Source organism: Thunnus thynnus, chromosome 1, assembly GCF_963924715.1.
Source record: "Thunnus thynnus chromosome 1, fThuThy2.1, whole genome shotgun sequence".
In the NCBI taxonomy this organism is placed as follows: Eukaryota; Metazoa; Chordata; class Actinopteri; order Scombriformes; family Scombridae; genus Thunnus; species Thunnus thynnus.
The window spans coordinates 18,902,592-18,919,740 of NC_089517.1; the positions used below are offsets into that span (position 1 = coordinate 18,902,592).

A 17,149-nucleotide genomic window follows, 5' to 3' on the forward strand; every position below is an offset into this window, starting at 1 on the left:
GCCAACTTAAACCAATAAAAAAACAACAACATAATTTTCTATAAATACTTTTCTAATAAATACATGTTTTGTATGAAACCAAGGAAATATTCCTGGCAGAATTTCTTTGTATATTTGGAAACATCATGACAAACGCAAACACACTTGAGACTCATACCTGTTTTCCTGTACTTTAAAGTGCTGATGAAGGTAAGTAAAAGCAGAGGCTAGCTTGTCTGCACATGAGATTTCGTAATACTATCATCACAGTTGTGACACCAATTTACTTGAGGCAGCTAATAATTACCTTTTTGTTATCATTATGTATTATTCAACAATTCATTCAACAAAAATTAATTCAAACCCCACCTGCTCAGTGATCATCAGCGAAGTCTACAGACAGCTGTCATGTGTAAATAATATCATACATTTTTATTATATAGCTTTTGTGAATATTCCTAAAATGTTTACGAAACAAGGTATGATAAGAACTAGGAGTAATAAACACGATGAAATAAAAAGTAAATGGAATTAAATCTATATACATAATAAACTTTATATACATTACAATTATTAGACTACATGACCTGACTTGTGGGTTGTAGAAACAGAAAAGTTGTGTAAAATATGTGCAGAAGTAATGGTTCTGGTAGATGTAGCTATGGATATGTATGTATATGCTATAAGTAATAAATGCAAGTAGTGTTACACACACACACACACACACACACACACACACACACACACACACACACACACACACACACACATATAATTATCTTTTATTTAATTTTCCACCATGAGGTTTTGCTTACAATCTCTTACTAACCAACATATATAATGCCTTGATATACAAGATAGTATATACTTTATATAGTATCTATGTCTATAGTATAGACACGTACATTCATATTTCCAAGTATTATCACAATCATTCATCTTACGTGGTTCTTTCTTCGAAATAGACACAATCGTTTGCACAATTGTTTCAAAGTCCTAATACTCATAATAATCTGGTGCTGTTTTGCCAAAAGATTTTGTTATTTGTGAAACCGATACTAATGTATAATTTCACAAGATGCTGCAAATTCTTAATTTTGTCATAAAATTATGACTTTATCCTTGTGATATTATGACTTTTTTCTTGTAGGCTTAATATTACGACATTACTCTTGTCATATTACGACATTTTTCTCATTGGCCTAATATTACGACATTATTCTTTTCATATTACGACATTTTTCTCGTAGTCCTAATATTACGACTTTATTCTCGTGATATTACGATTTTTTTCTCGTAGTTCTAATATTACGACTTTATTGTTGTGGTAATACAACTTTTTTCTCGTAGGCCCAATATTACGACTTTATTCTCGTAATATTACGACTTTTTTCTCGTAGGCCTAATATTACGAATTCATTCTTGTAATATTACAACTTTTTGCTCGAAATCTCAGAATTTTTCTCCTGTCAGTGTGGCCATAATACTAATAACCCTCTGCAAACATAACACACACAAACACTGATAATATATATATTTGAAGGCAGCCAGTAGCGGGGTCACTTTCTCTATCCATTTTAGCCACTGTATATATTATTATGAGGAGGTAGTATTAAAATTAGGCTGAAAACTACAGAAACTACAACTCCCACAAGTGTGCAGTAGCGACCGGATGTTCGTGTTGCACAAATTTGGCGCTGATCTATCCGGGTACTTCATTCACTGCTTCCTTTCGCGCCGGGTAACCGGAGAGCCGTGCGTCCATGTGCGCAGTGACTGGGAACTGATAGACCTCCTGAAATATTAAAATCCGAGCCGTAAACAGAGTTTTCGTAATGGATCCAGACGCTTTGATCGATGCCCTTCGGGGTACAATGGACCCCAATCTGCGAGAGGCCGCGGAAAGACAGCTGAACGAGGTAAAAAAGTTCAGATTAGCCGTTAATGGTGATGGCAGTTGTGGCGCGGTGTCGAGATCGGGCCTCGGCCGTTCACAACACCAAGATGGTGCGATCACGCAGACTGGGCTCCGATACTTACCATGACAGATGAACTGTTAAATCCCGCTGCTCGACTCTGTAACAGCCTCTCACTGTCTCGCCTGTATCACTAGTAGACGGCCATCAGTCTGAAAGCATTTTTTATTTCGATGACAAACTCGTGTGGCGGAGTCCCAACGTCAACGCTAGCTCGGTGTTGAGCCAGCTGTGCCGCTAATGCTAAAGGAAGCTAATTCTTGCCCTGATGAAGAGAAAATTGTTAGCTCTTGACACGGCATCAGAATAATATGTCTGGCGTATTAAAACAACAAGTAACGCGGGGTGAATGCGGGACATGTGCTAGTTAGGGTATTTAACAGTAGGGTAGCGGACTTCTAGCTGTTCGGCTAACGGCAGCTAACGGTTAGTTGTTGGAGGAGCTACCATAGCTCCTGCTCACGTGTCACTGTGACAAGCCCTGAAGTGATGACATTCTTTAACAGTGTAATAAGATTTACACCAGCCAACTCTTAAGCTGCTGTTTACTTTCTCCACGCTTGATTTTTCGATCGGTGACTTTAGCTACTAAATGTAATAAAATAGGATTTGAGTGTTATGTGAGCTAACGTCACACTAAGTTAGCAGCACTGTCTTGGTTCAGGCAGTAGCCGGATTTTGTAGTTTCAAAGCTGCTGTTTTCTCCGTTTGAATTCTTACATTTAATGACGGAGCTAAACCCAAAACCTAGTTGGGGAGTTAACAATGTTTTCTTTTTGCCTAGCAATGGATAAAGTTGCCAAATTGCCAGTGTCGTCAATTAAAACTTGATCAGACAGTGTTGGCATGATATTAAGATGAGATTTTGTAATACTATCACAGTTGTGACATCAGTTAGCTTATGGCAGTTTTTTGTTTTTGTTGTTGTTGTTATTATTATTATTATTATTGTTATTATTATTATTATTATTATTATAAAGTATTCAATGGGTTCAACAAAAATCCATTTAAACCCCACCTGCTCAAGTCTACAGACAACCGTCATGTGTAAATAATATGTTACATTTTTTATTATATAGCCCATGTTAATATTCGTAAAACGTTTATGGTGGAAAAACCATATTGGACCTTTTGAAGATGAGACTTTATTGATCCCCAGGGGGAAATTAGCATATTACAGCAAGGGCGATATGGACAAAATCAGATATAACAATATTTTTCACCAAATATTTCTATCGATATAATATTTATACAATGTGGTTTTTGATAAATAATTATCAGTAATGAGGATATAATGAGTAAGTGGGTAAAGGCAAATTATAAAACAGCTAGAACAGTCTGGTAAGTTCAGAAAATGACATCACTTTACTGTAATGCAGCCTTTTAAAACCAGGAAAAGACAACACTTATGCCAGTATTATGATATCCAAAATCTAAGATGATATCTAGTCTCATATCACGATATCAATATAATATTGATATATTGCCCAGCCCTAATTACAACAGTGCAGGAAATGGATAAGACCTAATAGTACTGAATGCAAACAAAATAAGAAGTTAAGTAAAATGAATTCAATCTATATAAATTATGAACATTATGATACTCAGGTTATATACATGACATGACGTGGATTATAAAAATTGTGCAAAACATGTGCAGTAATAAAGGTTCTGCTTTCTCTCTGGAGGTGTGTGAAGTTGAATGACTCAGGCTTTATCCCTTGTACTGGTCATGGAGTTTAAATGCACACAGGGTTGAGGCCTTCAGTTAAATTTGTGCTAAATCACAATGCCATGATGAAGCACCACACTTCGTCTACATCAGTGAGTCAGTGGCAGATAAACTGAAATGGATATTGTATGTTTTCACTTTTTAGTGCTGCTGATGATTCAGTCACAGCACATGCATGTTCTGTGTGTTACGCCCAGTCAAGTGAGCTTTCTTCCATGCTTATTTTTGGCAGTGCAAGAGGTTTGAGGTTTTTTAATTTTTTTTTTGTTTTTTTTTTTGTTTTTACACCCACATAAGCACTGATAGTGACGGTTTACTTGAATGGCGTAGCTGGGATTGTGCTCGCACACAGCTGGCTGGTGTTATTCAAGTTGTATACAGAATAAAAAGCAATGTCTTCTGGAGGAGGATGGAGTAAATCTGTTGGAGTGCATAGTTTCTAAATACAGTGCTTTGCTTAGTCATAAACTGTTACTCTGTTTATGGACGATGGCCAGATAAAGATTGAATAAGGCTTGACAAAATGCTTGAATACATAACATGACCTTTAAAGAATTGTTGATATATTAGATCAGCAGGGTGGCTGAAACACACAGTAAGGAGGATATAAATACTGTTTGTATTTAGACTTTACATGCCATTATGACCTCTGGAATCAGCCTTTTGTTAATACAGGACAAATTTACCAGTGGCTGACCATCCAGATGCAAATGGTGAAGTGACAATGGAGCAACCTAATGCAGCACTGGCATCAGAAAATTCAGAGCATTTCAATGCAATTATGATCACATTGATTCATGTTTGCTAGTGTGGCTGCCATCAATTTTGGGTTTTGTTTTCACTGAGAATAGATCATTTTAAGAATGACCCACTGAAATGGACATTTTCCTGTAGCTCAGTTTAGTAGTTATACATTGCTGTTTTAAAACATGATGTAGTCCAGGGAATTTTCCTTTTTTTTTTTTTTTTTTTTGGTAAAACATGATGTCAAAAACAAATTAAAGCACATTTTTCTTTTTTTTCTTTTTCTTTTTTGAAATGGTAACAACAATGCAATTCCTGTTTTGTCAAACAAACTAAACATGATGTAATCTCAACTTGCTATGTCAAAAATGTGATTTCACAAGTTCAATTTCAAGGTAGCAACCCGGTAGTTTAGTTTTAGAACCAAGAATATTTCCTTACAATACAAATATTGACGACCAGAATTGTGCTTTACACAAAATAGTATGAAATAAGACTTGAGGAGAATCTGTATGTTGAAAATGTTGTTTCATTGTTTATAACAGGTTTAAACTCAGCTGTTTTTTGATTCTGATTCACAGGGTCACACCCAGGTAAACTTTGTGTCTACTCTGCTGCAAGTCACCATGTCTGATCAGCTGGATTTGCCTGTCAGACAAGCAGGTGAGTCTAGACTGACTTGTAAAAACAATTCTGCATTTGATAAGATTATAAAACCTGATGAAATGTAAATTCACATCTACAAGTGCATATTAAATTGTCTATATATTCTCCAGACAAAGCACTTTTTAATATAATCTCAATTGTGTGAGAGAGAAACCTACAAGCTGAGGTTGAAATTCAACACAAACTGTTAGCTGTGCTCTAGTAAACATTGATTTATAGTAAAATTGATGTGATAAAGCATTTTGCTCAATATGAATGAGAACTTTACATGCTAGGATGGTTTCTCTGAGATCAAGACTGACATTGAATCCTAAACAACTTCCACAGTTGTAGTTTTTTGACAGTATTTATGTATTTTGATTTTTCAACTGTTTTCAGTGTTTCTGTTTTGAGTCCTAATCACTAGTTTTATTTTAAATTGGAGTTATGACACAAAGTCTATTCTTTTTTTTCCCCCTTGTGTCCACTTGATCCACATATGGTTACTGAAACACCCTGGTAGTGTGTGACTTGCCACTTTATCCTGCATCTGACTCCAATTTTGTCAGATTGTATTAGATGAGAAATGGACTAGATATCCTCCACCCAGAGAAAGTTTAACAGGTCACTTATATAATGGTTTTTAAAAAAATTAACTTAGAGATGATACATGATTCACACTTGTTTTTGTAAGGCTAAAGTGCCACGCTGAAGTGCAGTGGACACGTGGAGTTGGTTAAATATAGCTTGTTTTGCTTTAGTCAAATGCTGCTCTATGAGGAAGGTGTTCATAGAGTGAAAAAAAAAACAGTGTTCAAAGTTTAAAATCTTGACCAATTTGTTGCAGAAAGAGCACCAGATACAGTAGTATCTGTATTTTTGTGTCCACTTCAAGTACTCATAGCCATACTAGCAAATTGAGACCTTATATCTCACAGTGCTGTGCTGTAGTGCAATAAATCACTTTTCCAGCTGCAGGAAAAATGTGACCAGTGTGTAGGATTCAGTGGCGTCTAGCAGTGAGGTTGCAGATTGCAACCAACTGAATAATAGTAATTGTTTTATAACAGACTAGTTCTAGGCAGCATGTATTGAATGCAGGTCCAAGTTTTTTTTATTTTTTTTTTTTTATTTCTATTCATGGTTCAATACCACTTGGGTTTAGTGAGAATTTATGTGAGCAGGTTGAACTGACCCTTTTAAAGTATTTGGTTTTTATGTTTGTTTGGAAAAATGTGTGCCAACACTGACACACACTAAGGTCATATTAAATGATTAAACCACAACAGCCTCAGTCCCCACTGTTTTAACATCTTTCTACTTTTATACCAGAGCTGTTACAGTCACACAATGACATTGTGAGGCTGTGGCTTTAGTTAGAAGATGGCTAATAGGACTAGCTGAGTTTAACATTTACAACATCGATTGTCATACTTTAAAATGGGTATTTTACTATATTTGTATACCTTTTTCATGTTCTTGTAATATGTCATTTAAATTCATTTATCAAACTTGCAATAATTTTATTCAGCTAGACATTTGCAAGAAGTGACTTTTCTCTTGTCCTTTAATCTAATTTATGAGAGAGTTTTAGTAGTGGCGATGCAGGGTTGGGCGATAGTGTAGTTTCGTGGTCATAGGCGGAGGGAACCGGGGGGAGGTTAATGCTCTGTCAGCATTGATAGGCTGGATTATGATTGCCTCGCCAGCGGTGTAGACATTTGTGTCAGCAGTCTGATGTCAGCCTCCCAGCCCTCACTCCTCCACTCCCTCGGATACCTCAGACAGGGGGCCCCACACTGTGGACGTCAACCCAGCTAACACCCTCGTGCCACATTCAAAACTATTGAACTACAGATCGAGGGATTTATTTCTGTGTCTTAGGTTTTAGGGGGTTCAGAACACATACTGCTGCGTTGTACACGGTCATAATGATGTGGGTGCACATTTGGGAGAGTTAGTTCAGGTGGTACACAAGCTGAATTTTAAAACCATTCAGATAGTTTGTTACATATGATATAGCAGCTTGAAGGAAAACTAGAATCAGCTGAATGTTTATAATGTGCAGCAAAGTATCAGGTTTTTTGAGGAAGTATTTTCATTCATAAAACTTAATATAAGTATAATTTATACTGTAATAAAATAATATTCACAAATGTGTGTCATGTTTCAGAATAGGCAAAAGTCAAACATCTCAACATGAAATGTACAAGTTTTGGTATGTTTCAAACAAAACACCTGAAACTCAGATTTGTATTTCCACTTACAGCTTGCTGGTTTCATTAAAAAGCTATTTGACTAAACATATCGGTACTCATACTATGTCTGTCTGTATTCTGAAATGTCACTCTGTGGGCTGACCTTTTTTTTTTTTTTTTTTTCCCCCCCTCTGTCTAGGTGTGATTTACCTTAAGAACATGATAACCCAGCACTGGAGTGATGGAGACGGTTCAGGCACAGAGACGCCTGTCAATAACATCCCTGAGGAAGACAGGCAGTGTATTCGAGACAACATAGTGGAGGCCATCATCCACTCTCCTGAGCGCATCAGGTAACTACACTCCCTGCTGGCTGAGGAGAGCCACAGGGAAATCAAGTTGTCATCCTTATTCTCTGTCACTCTTTTACTTTTTTTTTTGGTCACTTGAGCTAACCCAATCTAAAACTGTCCTTTGGAATTTGTCAGGGTCCAGTTGACAACATGCATCCACCACATGATCAAGCATGACTACCCAGGCAAGTGGACGACCATCGTGGACAAGATTGGCTTCTACCTGCAGTCAGACAACAGTGCAGGATGGCTGGGCATCTTGCTCTGCCTTTACCAGCTGGTCAAAAACTACGAGTAAGTCAAAATTTTCAATATGTATGTATATTTTTTACTATACCATATGACGGAGGTTAGCAATGTGCTTGTGTGGTGCTAATGTAATATGTTTTGTGAAACAGATACAAGAAACCAGAAGAGCGTCAGCCCCTGGTGGCGGCCATGCACATCTTCATGCCCATGCTGAAAGAACGCTTCATCCAGCTGCTCCCTGACCACTCCAGTGATTCTGTCCTGATACAGAAACAGATCTTCAAAATCCTCTATGCCCTTTTCCAGGTATTATCACTACACCTAACATCTTCAGCCTTATGTTCTTCTAAAGTTCTTCTTTTTTTTATGTACAGTCCACCATATTTTCAATTCCACAACACTGTTCTCTTAGAGGTGTGCTCAACTCGTATTAAATCACATTAGTTTAAGCTTCAGCAAATGAATACTTAATGCTCCATCGTATAATGTCCTTTTTTGACATGAACACATCCAAATGTCTAGTTGAATTACAGTGAGATTTTTTTTTATTTAAACTGACTTTCTCTCTCGTCTCTACAGTATAACCTCCCCCTGGAGCTCATCAACAGACAGAACCTGACAGAATGGATGGAGATCCTCAAGACAGTAGTGGATAGGGATGTTCCTCCGGTGAGGACACAGTAGAATACATATTGCAAATCACTGCTCACACATTGTTTTGTTTCCTCATATGTGCACATTTGAGCTCTTCACAAACTCACTGTGTCCGTGTTGTCTGTACAGGAGACGATGCAGATAGATGAAGATGAGCGGCCTGAGCTGCCGTGGTGGAAGTGTAAGAAGTGGGCCCTTCACATTTTGGCCAGGCTGTTTGAGAGGTAAAGATATAATAACTGTTTACCTAACAGTTATCTAACTGTTGTCCAAACATGTTAACAATATTAATCACTGTATTAAATCCTCTTTGCAGATATGGAAGTCCTGGCAACACAACCAAAGAGTATGCAGAGTTTGCTGACCTTTTCCTCAAGGAATATGCAGTTCCTGCACAGCAGGTAAGAACTTTAGGAGGCGTAATGTAAGCAGCAGCAGCAGCAGCTCTCCAGTCAGACTGGGCTCTGTGTCTTTAGATTGCAATTTCAAGGATCTTTCTTGTTCATGTGTCTACTAGGTGCTGCTGAAAGTCTTATATCAGTACAAGGAAAAGCAATACGTGGCTCCCAGAGTACTCCAACAGACGCTCAACTACATCAACCAAGGCATAGCACATGCTCTGACGTGGAAAAACCTCAAACCACACATCCAGGTATGAATACAGTGTTTTTGAATATTCAGTACACACAATACTTGGCATGTTTTGGATGTTAACTGTGCAGTAACAACATTGTGGTACCACACTGGTAGAAATATGAAGCTAAAGCATTTCTAACTGGTATTGGTTCAACCAATAGATGAAATAAGCAATAATTTGTGAAAATCAGTTATACTATAACTACACAGAGAATGCTGTTTGACCATTAAATAAGTAGTCTGTGTAGTTTCAAAACCTTCTTGGGTTTAACAGTCAGAAGCAGAAGTTTAGTACATCCTGAACTTTCACTTTACAAGTAAAAGTCAAGTGCTAAACAACCACCATGTTCTTGCCATGTCCTGATTCTGACTTATTGTTTTTGTTTTCTCAGGGAATCATTCAGGATGTGGTTTTCCCCCTCATGTGTTACACAGACAGTGATGAGGAACTGTGGCAGGAGGACCCATATGAGTACATTCGCATGAAGTTTGGTAGGCACTGAAAGTTTGTGACTTAAATCCAAAAGGAATCCTGCGCATCAGCGATGACTAACCATTCATCCAATCTCTGTTCCTCAGATGTATTTGAGGACTTTATCTCTCCCACAACAGCAGCCCAGACACTCCTCTTCACTGCCTGCAACAAGAGGAAAGAGGTCAGTTAAAATGCTTTTATTGTTCACTTCTTTCCAAGTTTGACTTGACATCGATGTTTGTTAGTTCTGCCCACAAGCTTTACATTTAAAAAAGCCTCAAGTTTTAGACAGTGCAATGCAATGTCTTTTTTGTTTATTGTTTTTTGCTCTGTTTAGGTGCTGCAAAAGAGTATGGGCTTCTGCTACCAGATTCTCACTGATCCAGCCTCTGACCCCAGGAAAAAGGATGGTGCCCTCCACATGATAGGGTCTTTGGCTGAGATCCTTCTGAAGGTAAACGGCTCTCAACCAGTTCGTTTGCACAGAATCTTCTGCACAGTTCCACTTTTCTACACTCATTTAGAAGACGTGATTTAATACTCGCTGAGCAAAACATGTGTTGAACATTGACACTAACCAATTTCCCTAAATTCTGTCTGAACTTCCTCTTCAAAATACATAATAGATTTCACTTATCTTTAAGTGGATATGTATTGGAAATTGTGCTGCCTTGTGTAACTTTACAACTTCATTCCTCTCTCTACCCAGAAAAAAATTTATAAGGACCAGATGGAGTTCATGCTGCAGAATCACGTCTTCCCCCTGTTCCGCAATGAACTGGGCTACATGAGAGCCAGGGTAAGTAATAATGTGAACACGCACACATTAGACTCGTGTGTTTAACAGAACTGAATGATGTGATTAACATTAGCTTCTTATACTGTCACAGTAATGGTACTTCACTTTTCGTTAGGTACTTTAATTTGTTCTGACAGTTTCTCAACCTCTCTGTTTCCACACAGGCCTGCTGGGTGCTGCATTACTTCTGCGAGGTGAAGTTCAAAAGTGACCAGAACCTGCAGACAGCTCTGGAGCTGACCCGCCTTTGTCTAATCAATGACAATGAGATGCCCGTTAAGGTGGAGGCTGCTATTGCCCTGCAGGTTCTCATCAGCAACCAGGAGAAAGGTGAGCAAGTAATGCAGCTCATAGTTTGCTAACTGAACTTCATACAATGATTTTTCTGTTTTAAAATATGTAATTCAGTTGTTAAGTGTCTAACTGAAATTCTGTATTATATTCTTTAGCCAAAGAATACATCACCCCCCACATCCGGCCAGTGATGCAGGCACTCCTGCACATTGTCAGAGAGACGGAGAATGATGATCTCACCAATGTCATACAGAAGATGATCTGTGAATACAGTGAGGAGGTCACTCCAATTGCAGTGGAGATGACGCAGCACTTGGTAAGTGCAGTCAGTACAGAGTATAATGTGTTTATGTCGTCATTTCATGTGATTCCATCCGCTTCACAATAGGGATACACAGATCCGACTTTTTCAGTTCCAATATGATAAGGCTATGGGAATCTATCGAGTACCCATCCGATACCAGTGTTTAATTAATAAGACTGAGATCATTCTTTTATGTGTAAGGCAACATCAGGCTTGACTTGAACATTGCTTTCCTAACTTTGTAAAACAAAATCTAACAAATAATGCAGATTTAAATTTACTGAATTGTTATCTATTAAAATAATGGTATCTGATACCAGATCCAGCTATTTGAGTCTGTATCGTACTGATATCCGATATCAGTATCAGTGCATCTGTACTTCACAACCACTGAGTGATCAAATGAACCCTCTATGGCTGCTATGAACAGGGAGAGCTGTGATATCAAGAGGGAAACAAATAAATATTTAAAGGTTATTGTTTTTGAAAATGATTTGTACCATTTACACGACAGCCAGACTTCAGTCAGATTATGGACAGTATAGAGAACAGGCACTCGCTGAATAGTCCAAAAAGAAACCAAGGTCTGATTTTTACTCACAAATGTAGTGTGCCTTACCAAAAATGGCAACTTCATGTCCAAATTAAGGTACCAGGTTTTAGAATTGTTTTGCTAAATTGCATGAAGCCATCTGATTCTTTTGTCTTTGGCCTACAGAACTCTGTAAAATCCTGTATATTAATTTTTCTTCTGCAGGATGCCACTGAGGGGGACGCAATCATAACAATCTCTGTGTTTGCTCTTTGACAGGCTATGACGTTCAACCAGGTGATTCAGACGGGGCCTGATGAGGAGGGAGGAGATGACAAGGCTGTGACGGCTATGGGCATCCTCAACACCATTGACACATTGCTAAGTGTGGTGGAGGACCACAAAGAGGTTAGCAGCATAGCCACTAAGTGTGCTACACACACATACACACCGGCTGATCACTCATCTCAGTGCCACTTCCTCTGCAGAAGCAGCTCTGGTCTGCTTTAACGTTCCTGCCAACACATTTCAGCCACCCACTAACTCCTGGGAACACGCTCTGTTCTCACCATGTTCAAAATGATTCAGAGGCTGAGGCAGACGCTAGAAATAGTGCCGGGGCGCGCTGCCACCGTGTCTGCCGAAACATAGGACTGCTGGTGCTCAAAGCCAAGAAGCCATCAGATGTGACCAAGCATTGCTTTAGAGGGAGGACTTTTGGTTGCGTAACAGTTCAGCAATTTTCAGCTATGGTGGAAGTACGTCACTTTGCTGCAAAGAATTGCTATTATTTTTATTTGGCCAGTCGGGAAAGAATACAAGGAAATTTTACTGTTTCAGATACATTATAGGACACATGATAATACAAAACAAAGTCTGCCTCAGAATAATTTACTTATTCACTGAATTTATAGTTTGACCCCATACTTACACTGTTTGTTTTCAATGCAGCAAGGATGGATAAGTAACTCAGAATTTTTAAAAATTGGATCCCAAAGTTATGCCTTTTATGCATCTTCCTTTTTTATGAAACATTCAGTTTTATGAAGGTATAATATTTGAAAAATTTGTTGTAAATATGTTTTGAAACATTTGAGTTTTGCCAGATCTGTCTGAAAAATTGTCCTACTTACCATAAATATTGAATTAAGAACCTTCTATATGATGATATACCCATACTGTCTGTTAAGATGAAAGTGTACTCAGCCTTGATTATGACAGCCTTATCTTCTCACTCACTTGATTATATTGATTGTACCATAATTGCCTCTATGATCATCGTGCTGTTTCAGATCACCCAGCAGCTGGAGGGCATCTGCCTGCAGGTGATTGGCACTGTGCTGCAACAACATGTACTGGGTAAGCTGGACCAGTTATTCCTGTGCAGCCACATTCCACCTACATGTTGATGAGAAAGAGATTAAGTATTGATGATAAACAGTCCATTTACCTCCAGTGACTCACCCATTTCTATTTTTTTTTCTTCCTCTCTCAGAGTTTTATGAGGAGATCCTGTCTTTGGCTCACAGCCTCACTTGCCAGCAGGTGTCGCCACAGATGTGGCAGCTTCTTCCACTGGTGTATGAAGTCTTCCAGCAGGATGGATTTGACTACTTCACAGGTACTTGTTTGACTAAGAGGAAGTACTTGCATTCATATTAGGATGCTAAAAAGATTTCTTACAGTGATTAACTAAATTAATGCATGGATTAGAATCAGTGCTGATAATGACATATGATCTAAATCAGCACCATAAGACATACACATTTAAACTAAAAGAAGAAACTAGGACACTGGAACCAAGGTTTTGCTTGAAAGGTCAGCTGTGTGAATAATAAATGTTTCTGTTTCAGATATGATGCCTCTCCTTCACAACTATGTAACAGTTGACACAGACACCCTCCTATCTGACACCAAATACCTGGAAATTATCTATAGCATGTGCAAAAAGGTAAAATGATGCAGTCGATAATACATGATGTAAAACTGTCTGTATATGAGCTCAATTATATGGTGATCAGTGTTTTATGAGAAGCTTTACCTTGGTGTGTCACTTCACACAGGTCCTGACAGGTGATCCAGGGGAGGACCCAGAGTGCCACGCAGCCAAGCTGCTGGAGGTGATCATTCTGCAGTGCAAAGGCCGTGGCATTGACCAGGTCAGTATCTAACAAAGAGAATCACATTTACATCTCAAACCAGTGAGCTCAAGACGTATAACTATAGACACACAGCTACAAGAAGCTTATCTACACACCTGTATTGGCTCCTGAAATAAAAAAAAAACCTTGAATATTGGTATTGTTGTTGCAGGTTGTGCCCTTGTTTGTGGCTGCTGCACTGGAGCGTTTGACACGGGAGGTAAAGACCAGCGAGCTGAGGACCATGTGCCTGCAGGTGGCCATCGCTGCACTTTACTACAGCCCCCCTCTTCTCCTCAACACTCTGGAGAATCTGCGCTTTCCCAACAACACCGAGCCAATCACAAACCACTTCATTACCCAGTGGCTCAAAGATGTCGATTGCTTCCTCGGGTAAGACCCCTTTTAACGTTGCAAATTAACACCACAATATACTTTGATTCTTTTTAATGTCACAAATGTGTTTAATTTGAAAACCTCCAGTCATATTAAATATCACACTTGGCCTATAAAATGTCACAAATAATGAAACATGCTGATCACAAGTTACTAGAGCCCAAAGTGACACCTCCAAATTGCTTCTTAGTCTGACCAGCAGCCAAACAAACCCAAAAGAGTTTAATCAACTATTTGTTTATTCATCTTCCTCTAACTATCGTCAGTTATTTAGCATTGGTATCATCAGAAATCTAACAATCTTTGTTTTGTTTTTATTCATTTAATTACAGCCTCCACGACAGGAAGATGTGCATCCTCGGACTTTGTGCTCTCATTGACCTCGACCACAGGCCCCAGGCCATCAACCAGGTGGCTGGCCAGCTTCTCCCAGCAGCCATCCTGCTGTTTAATGGCCTCAAGAGGGCGTACGCCTGTCGAGCAGAGCATGAGAATGACGATGAGGACGACGATGAAGACGGGGAAGAAGAGGAAGACAACGGTGAGACATAAGTGTTTTGAATTTCATCAAGGCTGCAATGTCCAAATAGTACTCTGCAAGATGAGTTGAAGCGAGTATCCAGTGATGTTGAAACATGTTCCCCTATTTCTCTGAATGAATATAGCTGAGCTGGGCAGTGATGAAGATGACATTGATGAGGAGGGCCAGGAGTATCTGGAGATGCTGGCGAAGCAGGCAGGAGAGGACGGAGATGATGAAGACTGGGAGGAGGACGATGCTGAGGAGACGGCACTTGAGGGCTACACTACAGCTGTAGATGATGAGGACAACTTAGTGGACGAGTATCAGATCTTCAAAGCCATACTACAGAGTAAGACAACAACAGTCATGAAGGACTGTTGTGTTTAACAAATTAAAATGAAATGACTCATGCTTTAACTGCAAGTAGATGACTCATCTCGCTTTACTCTGATGCAGATATCCAGACTCGTGACCCTGCATGGTACGGGGCACTAACACAAGCCCTTGACGAGGAACAAGGCAAACAGCTTCAGGACATTGGCACACTTGCAGACCAGAGACGGGCGGCACATGGTGAGCATCAGCTAAGACGATTCTGCTTCAGCAGTCAGTCCAACAATTAGATTTTATTTATGCTCAAGTGTGTTGTGTTTTGGGTTATTTATACAGGTGTTTTGTTTTTTTTACAGTGCTGAATGTTATCACTGATGTCTTCCATTCATAATTTACATAAAATTACATGAAATATATATTATTCATTGCCAGCTAGTTGGTCAAGTATACTGTGAGCATGGAAACCTCAGTCTGTAATAAACCGAACTGCTGAAAATCCTGAAAATGTTGTGCCATTTATTGACATCTTATCATTAAAAAATGAAAGGAGAGGTGCACCCATAATTTTTTGAGGTGTATATCATTAAGGCTACAATACTATAGAAGATAAGGTTGCACATTTTACCAGTCTGGCTTCATCAGGGTTTCCTATCATTCTACCATCAGTCATTTGGGATGTTAAATATCACATATTTTCACTCGTCAACAAAAATAAAAACTGTCTTAATCTTAATTTTGTGGTAAGAAAGCTGTAACAGCCGCTCACCTAGCAAGCCATCAGCACCTCGCCAAAGAGCAACAGAGAGTGGCATGTGAAGGGTGAAGAAATGTTTCAATCACACATCCCTCTATTTCCATTTACAGTTAGATTGACAGGTGTCATTTTTCAGTCTCAAAAGACTAGGTTTGGAAAATATTGTAGCTGCCTAGTCTGTTGAGCGTGACTGCTGAGTCCTCAAATGTCGACACTGAATTTGTCTCAAGAGCTCCCTTAACTGAGTTAAAATGGACAGCTTTTAGGGGGAAGCCGTAGCACAGTGTGGGAACATTATTTTTCTCCTGTGGTTTTAAGTACTGTGCTGTTTGTCTAATTGCAGAATCCAAGATGATCGAGAAACACGGCGGGTACAAGTTCACAGCACCAGTGGTGCCATCTACTTTCAACTTTGGAGGCACTGCTCCAGGAATGAATTGAGTCATCTGTTCTACTTTTTATTACTCTGTGACTGATTGTAGTGAAGTGAAAAAAAGCTTGTGTTGTTCCCTTAAGTAGTGGTTCCAGAACTGGTTCTTCTCAGTCATTCTTCAATCTGTCAAATGGGAAATAGCACCAGAAGATGTGGGAAAGCAACCAATGGCTGGGGAAAACAAACCAAGAACTTGAGCACGATGCAAGAGAAGAAGCTCTGAACAACGTTGTCTTCTGGAGTCCAGTGTGGAGGGGATACCATGACGGCAACTCTTTTGTTTTTTTTCCCACTTAAACAAAATTGGGGGATTAACAGTTAGAAATTGATAATGGGACTTAATATTTCATTATCACTGTTGTGGCCAAATGGCCGTAATAAGATTATACCTCTGGTAGTGGTGATATCTACGTTATTTTCTGCATAAACACTCATGTTTATGTACATACAAGCCAAGGTTATTGATTTTTCAAGTAGCCTTGAAAAACAACCAGAGGCATTTGTTAAGGTGTCAACAGCTGTATTCATATGTAGCATATTGGATACTTCATAGCACTATGTGATGCCTGATCTCTGTAAATTAATGACTAGCACTTTCATATTGTTCAGGTCTCCTAGCCTTCTGTATCAGACTGCAAATTTTTTTAAATTGAAGACTATTTAAAATGAAAACAGCTGTAACTTTGTTACTTTGCAAGCGACTTCTGTAATGGCTGGTTGTCATGCATCTGGTTACAGAACGGATCAGTGGGCAACTCGGAAACATTGATTTCAGGAAAAAGAGAATGCTCTTGGTGTTCAGTATGGCTACAGGACATGTGTTTGTGAGCACTGAAAGTACAATTGGATACATCATTGAAGCATGTACAATTGGACTTCTCGTGAAGGTCTCAAGCTTTTGGTTGGTGTATGGATGAACCATCTATATATACAACAACATATTAAAAAAAAAAAAAAAAAAAAAGCTAAGGGAATCCATGACCACGAGTGTTTCCTTAT

The 17,149-nt window shown here is 38.9% G+C and overlaps 1 protein-coding gene across 2 annotated transcripts; it reads left to right on the forward strand.

The window, feature by feature from the left end:
• The first annotated feature begins 1,691 nt into the window (after positions 1–1,691).
• On the forward strand, positions 1,692–17,114 carry ipo7 (importin 7). 2 transcript variants are annotated; one of them, XM_067588598.1, is made up of 25 exons: positions 1,692–1,898; positions 5,013–5,094; positions 7,474–7,627; positions 7,763–7,921; positions 8,026–8,182; positions 8,456–8,545; positions 8,660–8,754; positions 8,847–8,931; positions 9,048–9,182; positions 9,559–9,658; positions 9,746–9,822; positions 9,979–10,095; positions 10,351–10,440; positions 10,605–10,770; positions 10,890–11,050; positions 11,850–11,978; positions 12,863–12,929; positions 13,066–13,191; positions 13,424–13,521; positions 13,634–13,729; positions 13,884–14,104; positions 14,440–14,648; positions 14,773–14,979; positions 15,087–15,203; positions 16,061–17,114. In XM_067588598.1, the coding sequence occupies exons 1-25, from the start codon at positions 1,815–1,817 to the stop codon at positions 16,156–16,158; spliced, it is 3,120 nt and encodes a 1,039-aa protein (XP_067444699.1). In that variant the 5' UTR covers positions 1,692–1,814; the 3' UTR covers positions 16,159–17,114. The 2 variants fall into 2 exon arrangements, with proteins under 2 accessions (XP_067444699.1, XP_067444705.1); XM_067588604.1 differs by lacking the exon at positions 16,061–17,114 and adding an exon at positions 15,320–15,468.
• Positions 17,115–17,149: the final 35 nt, after the last annotated feature.

Excerpts from the sequence above, each read along its gene's own strand:
- ipo7 (XM_067588598.1), top strand. The coding sequence starts at position 1,815 with ATGGATCCAGACGCTTTGATCGATGCCCTTCGGGGTACAATGGACCCC. Across the intron at positions 13,192-13,423 it reads TGGATTTGACTACTTCACAG|ATATGATGCCTCTCCTTCAC; the intron begins GTACTTGTTTGA and ends TTTCTGTTTCAG. Across the intron at positions 14,980-15,086 it reads CTTCAAAGCCATACTACAGA|ATATCCAGACTCGTGACCCT; the intron begins GTAAGACAACAA and ends ACTCTGATGCAG.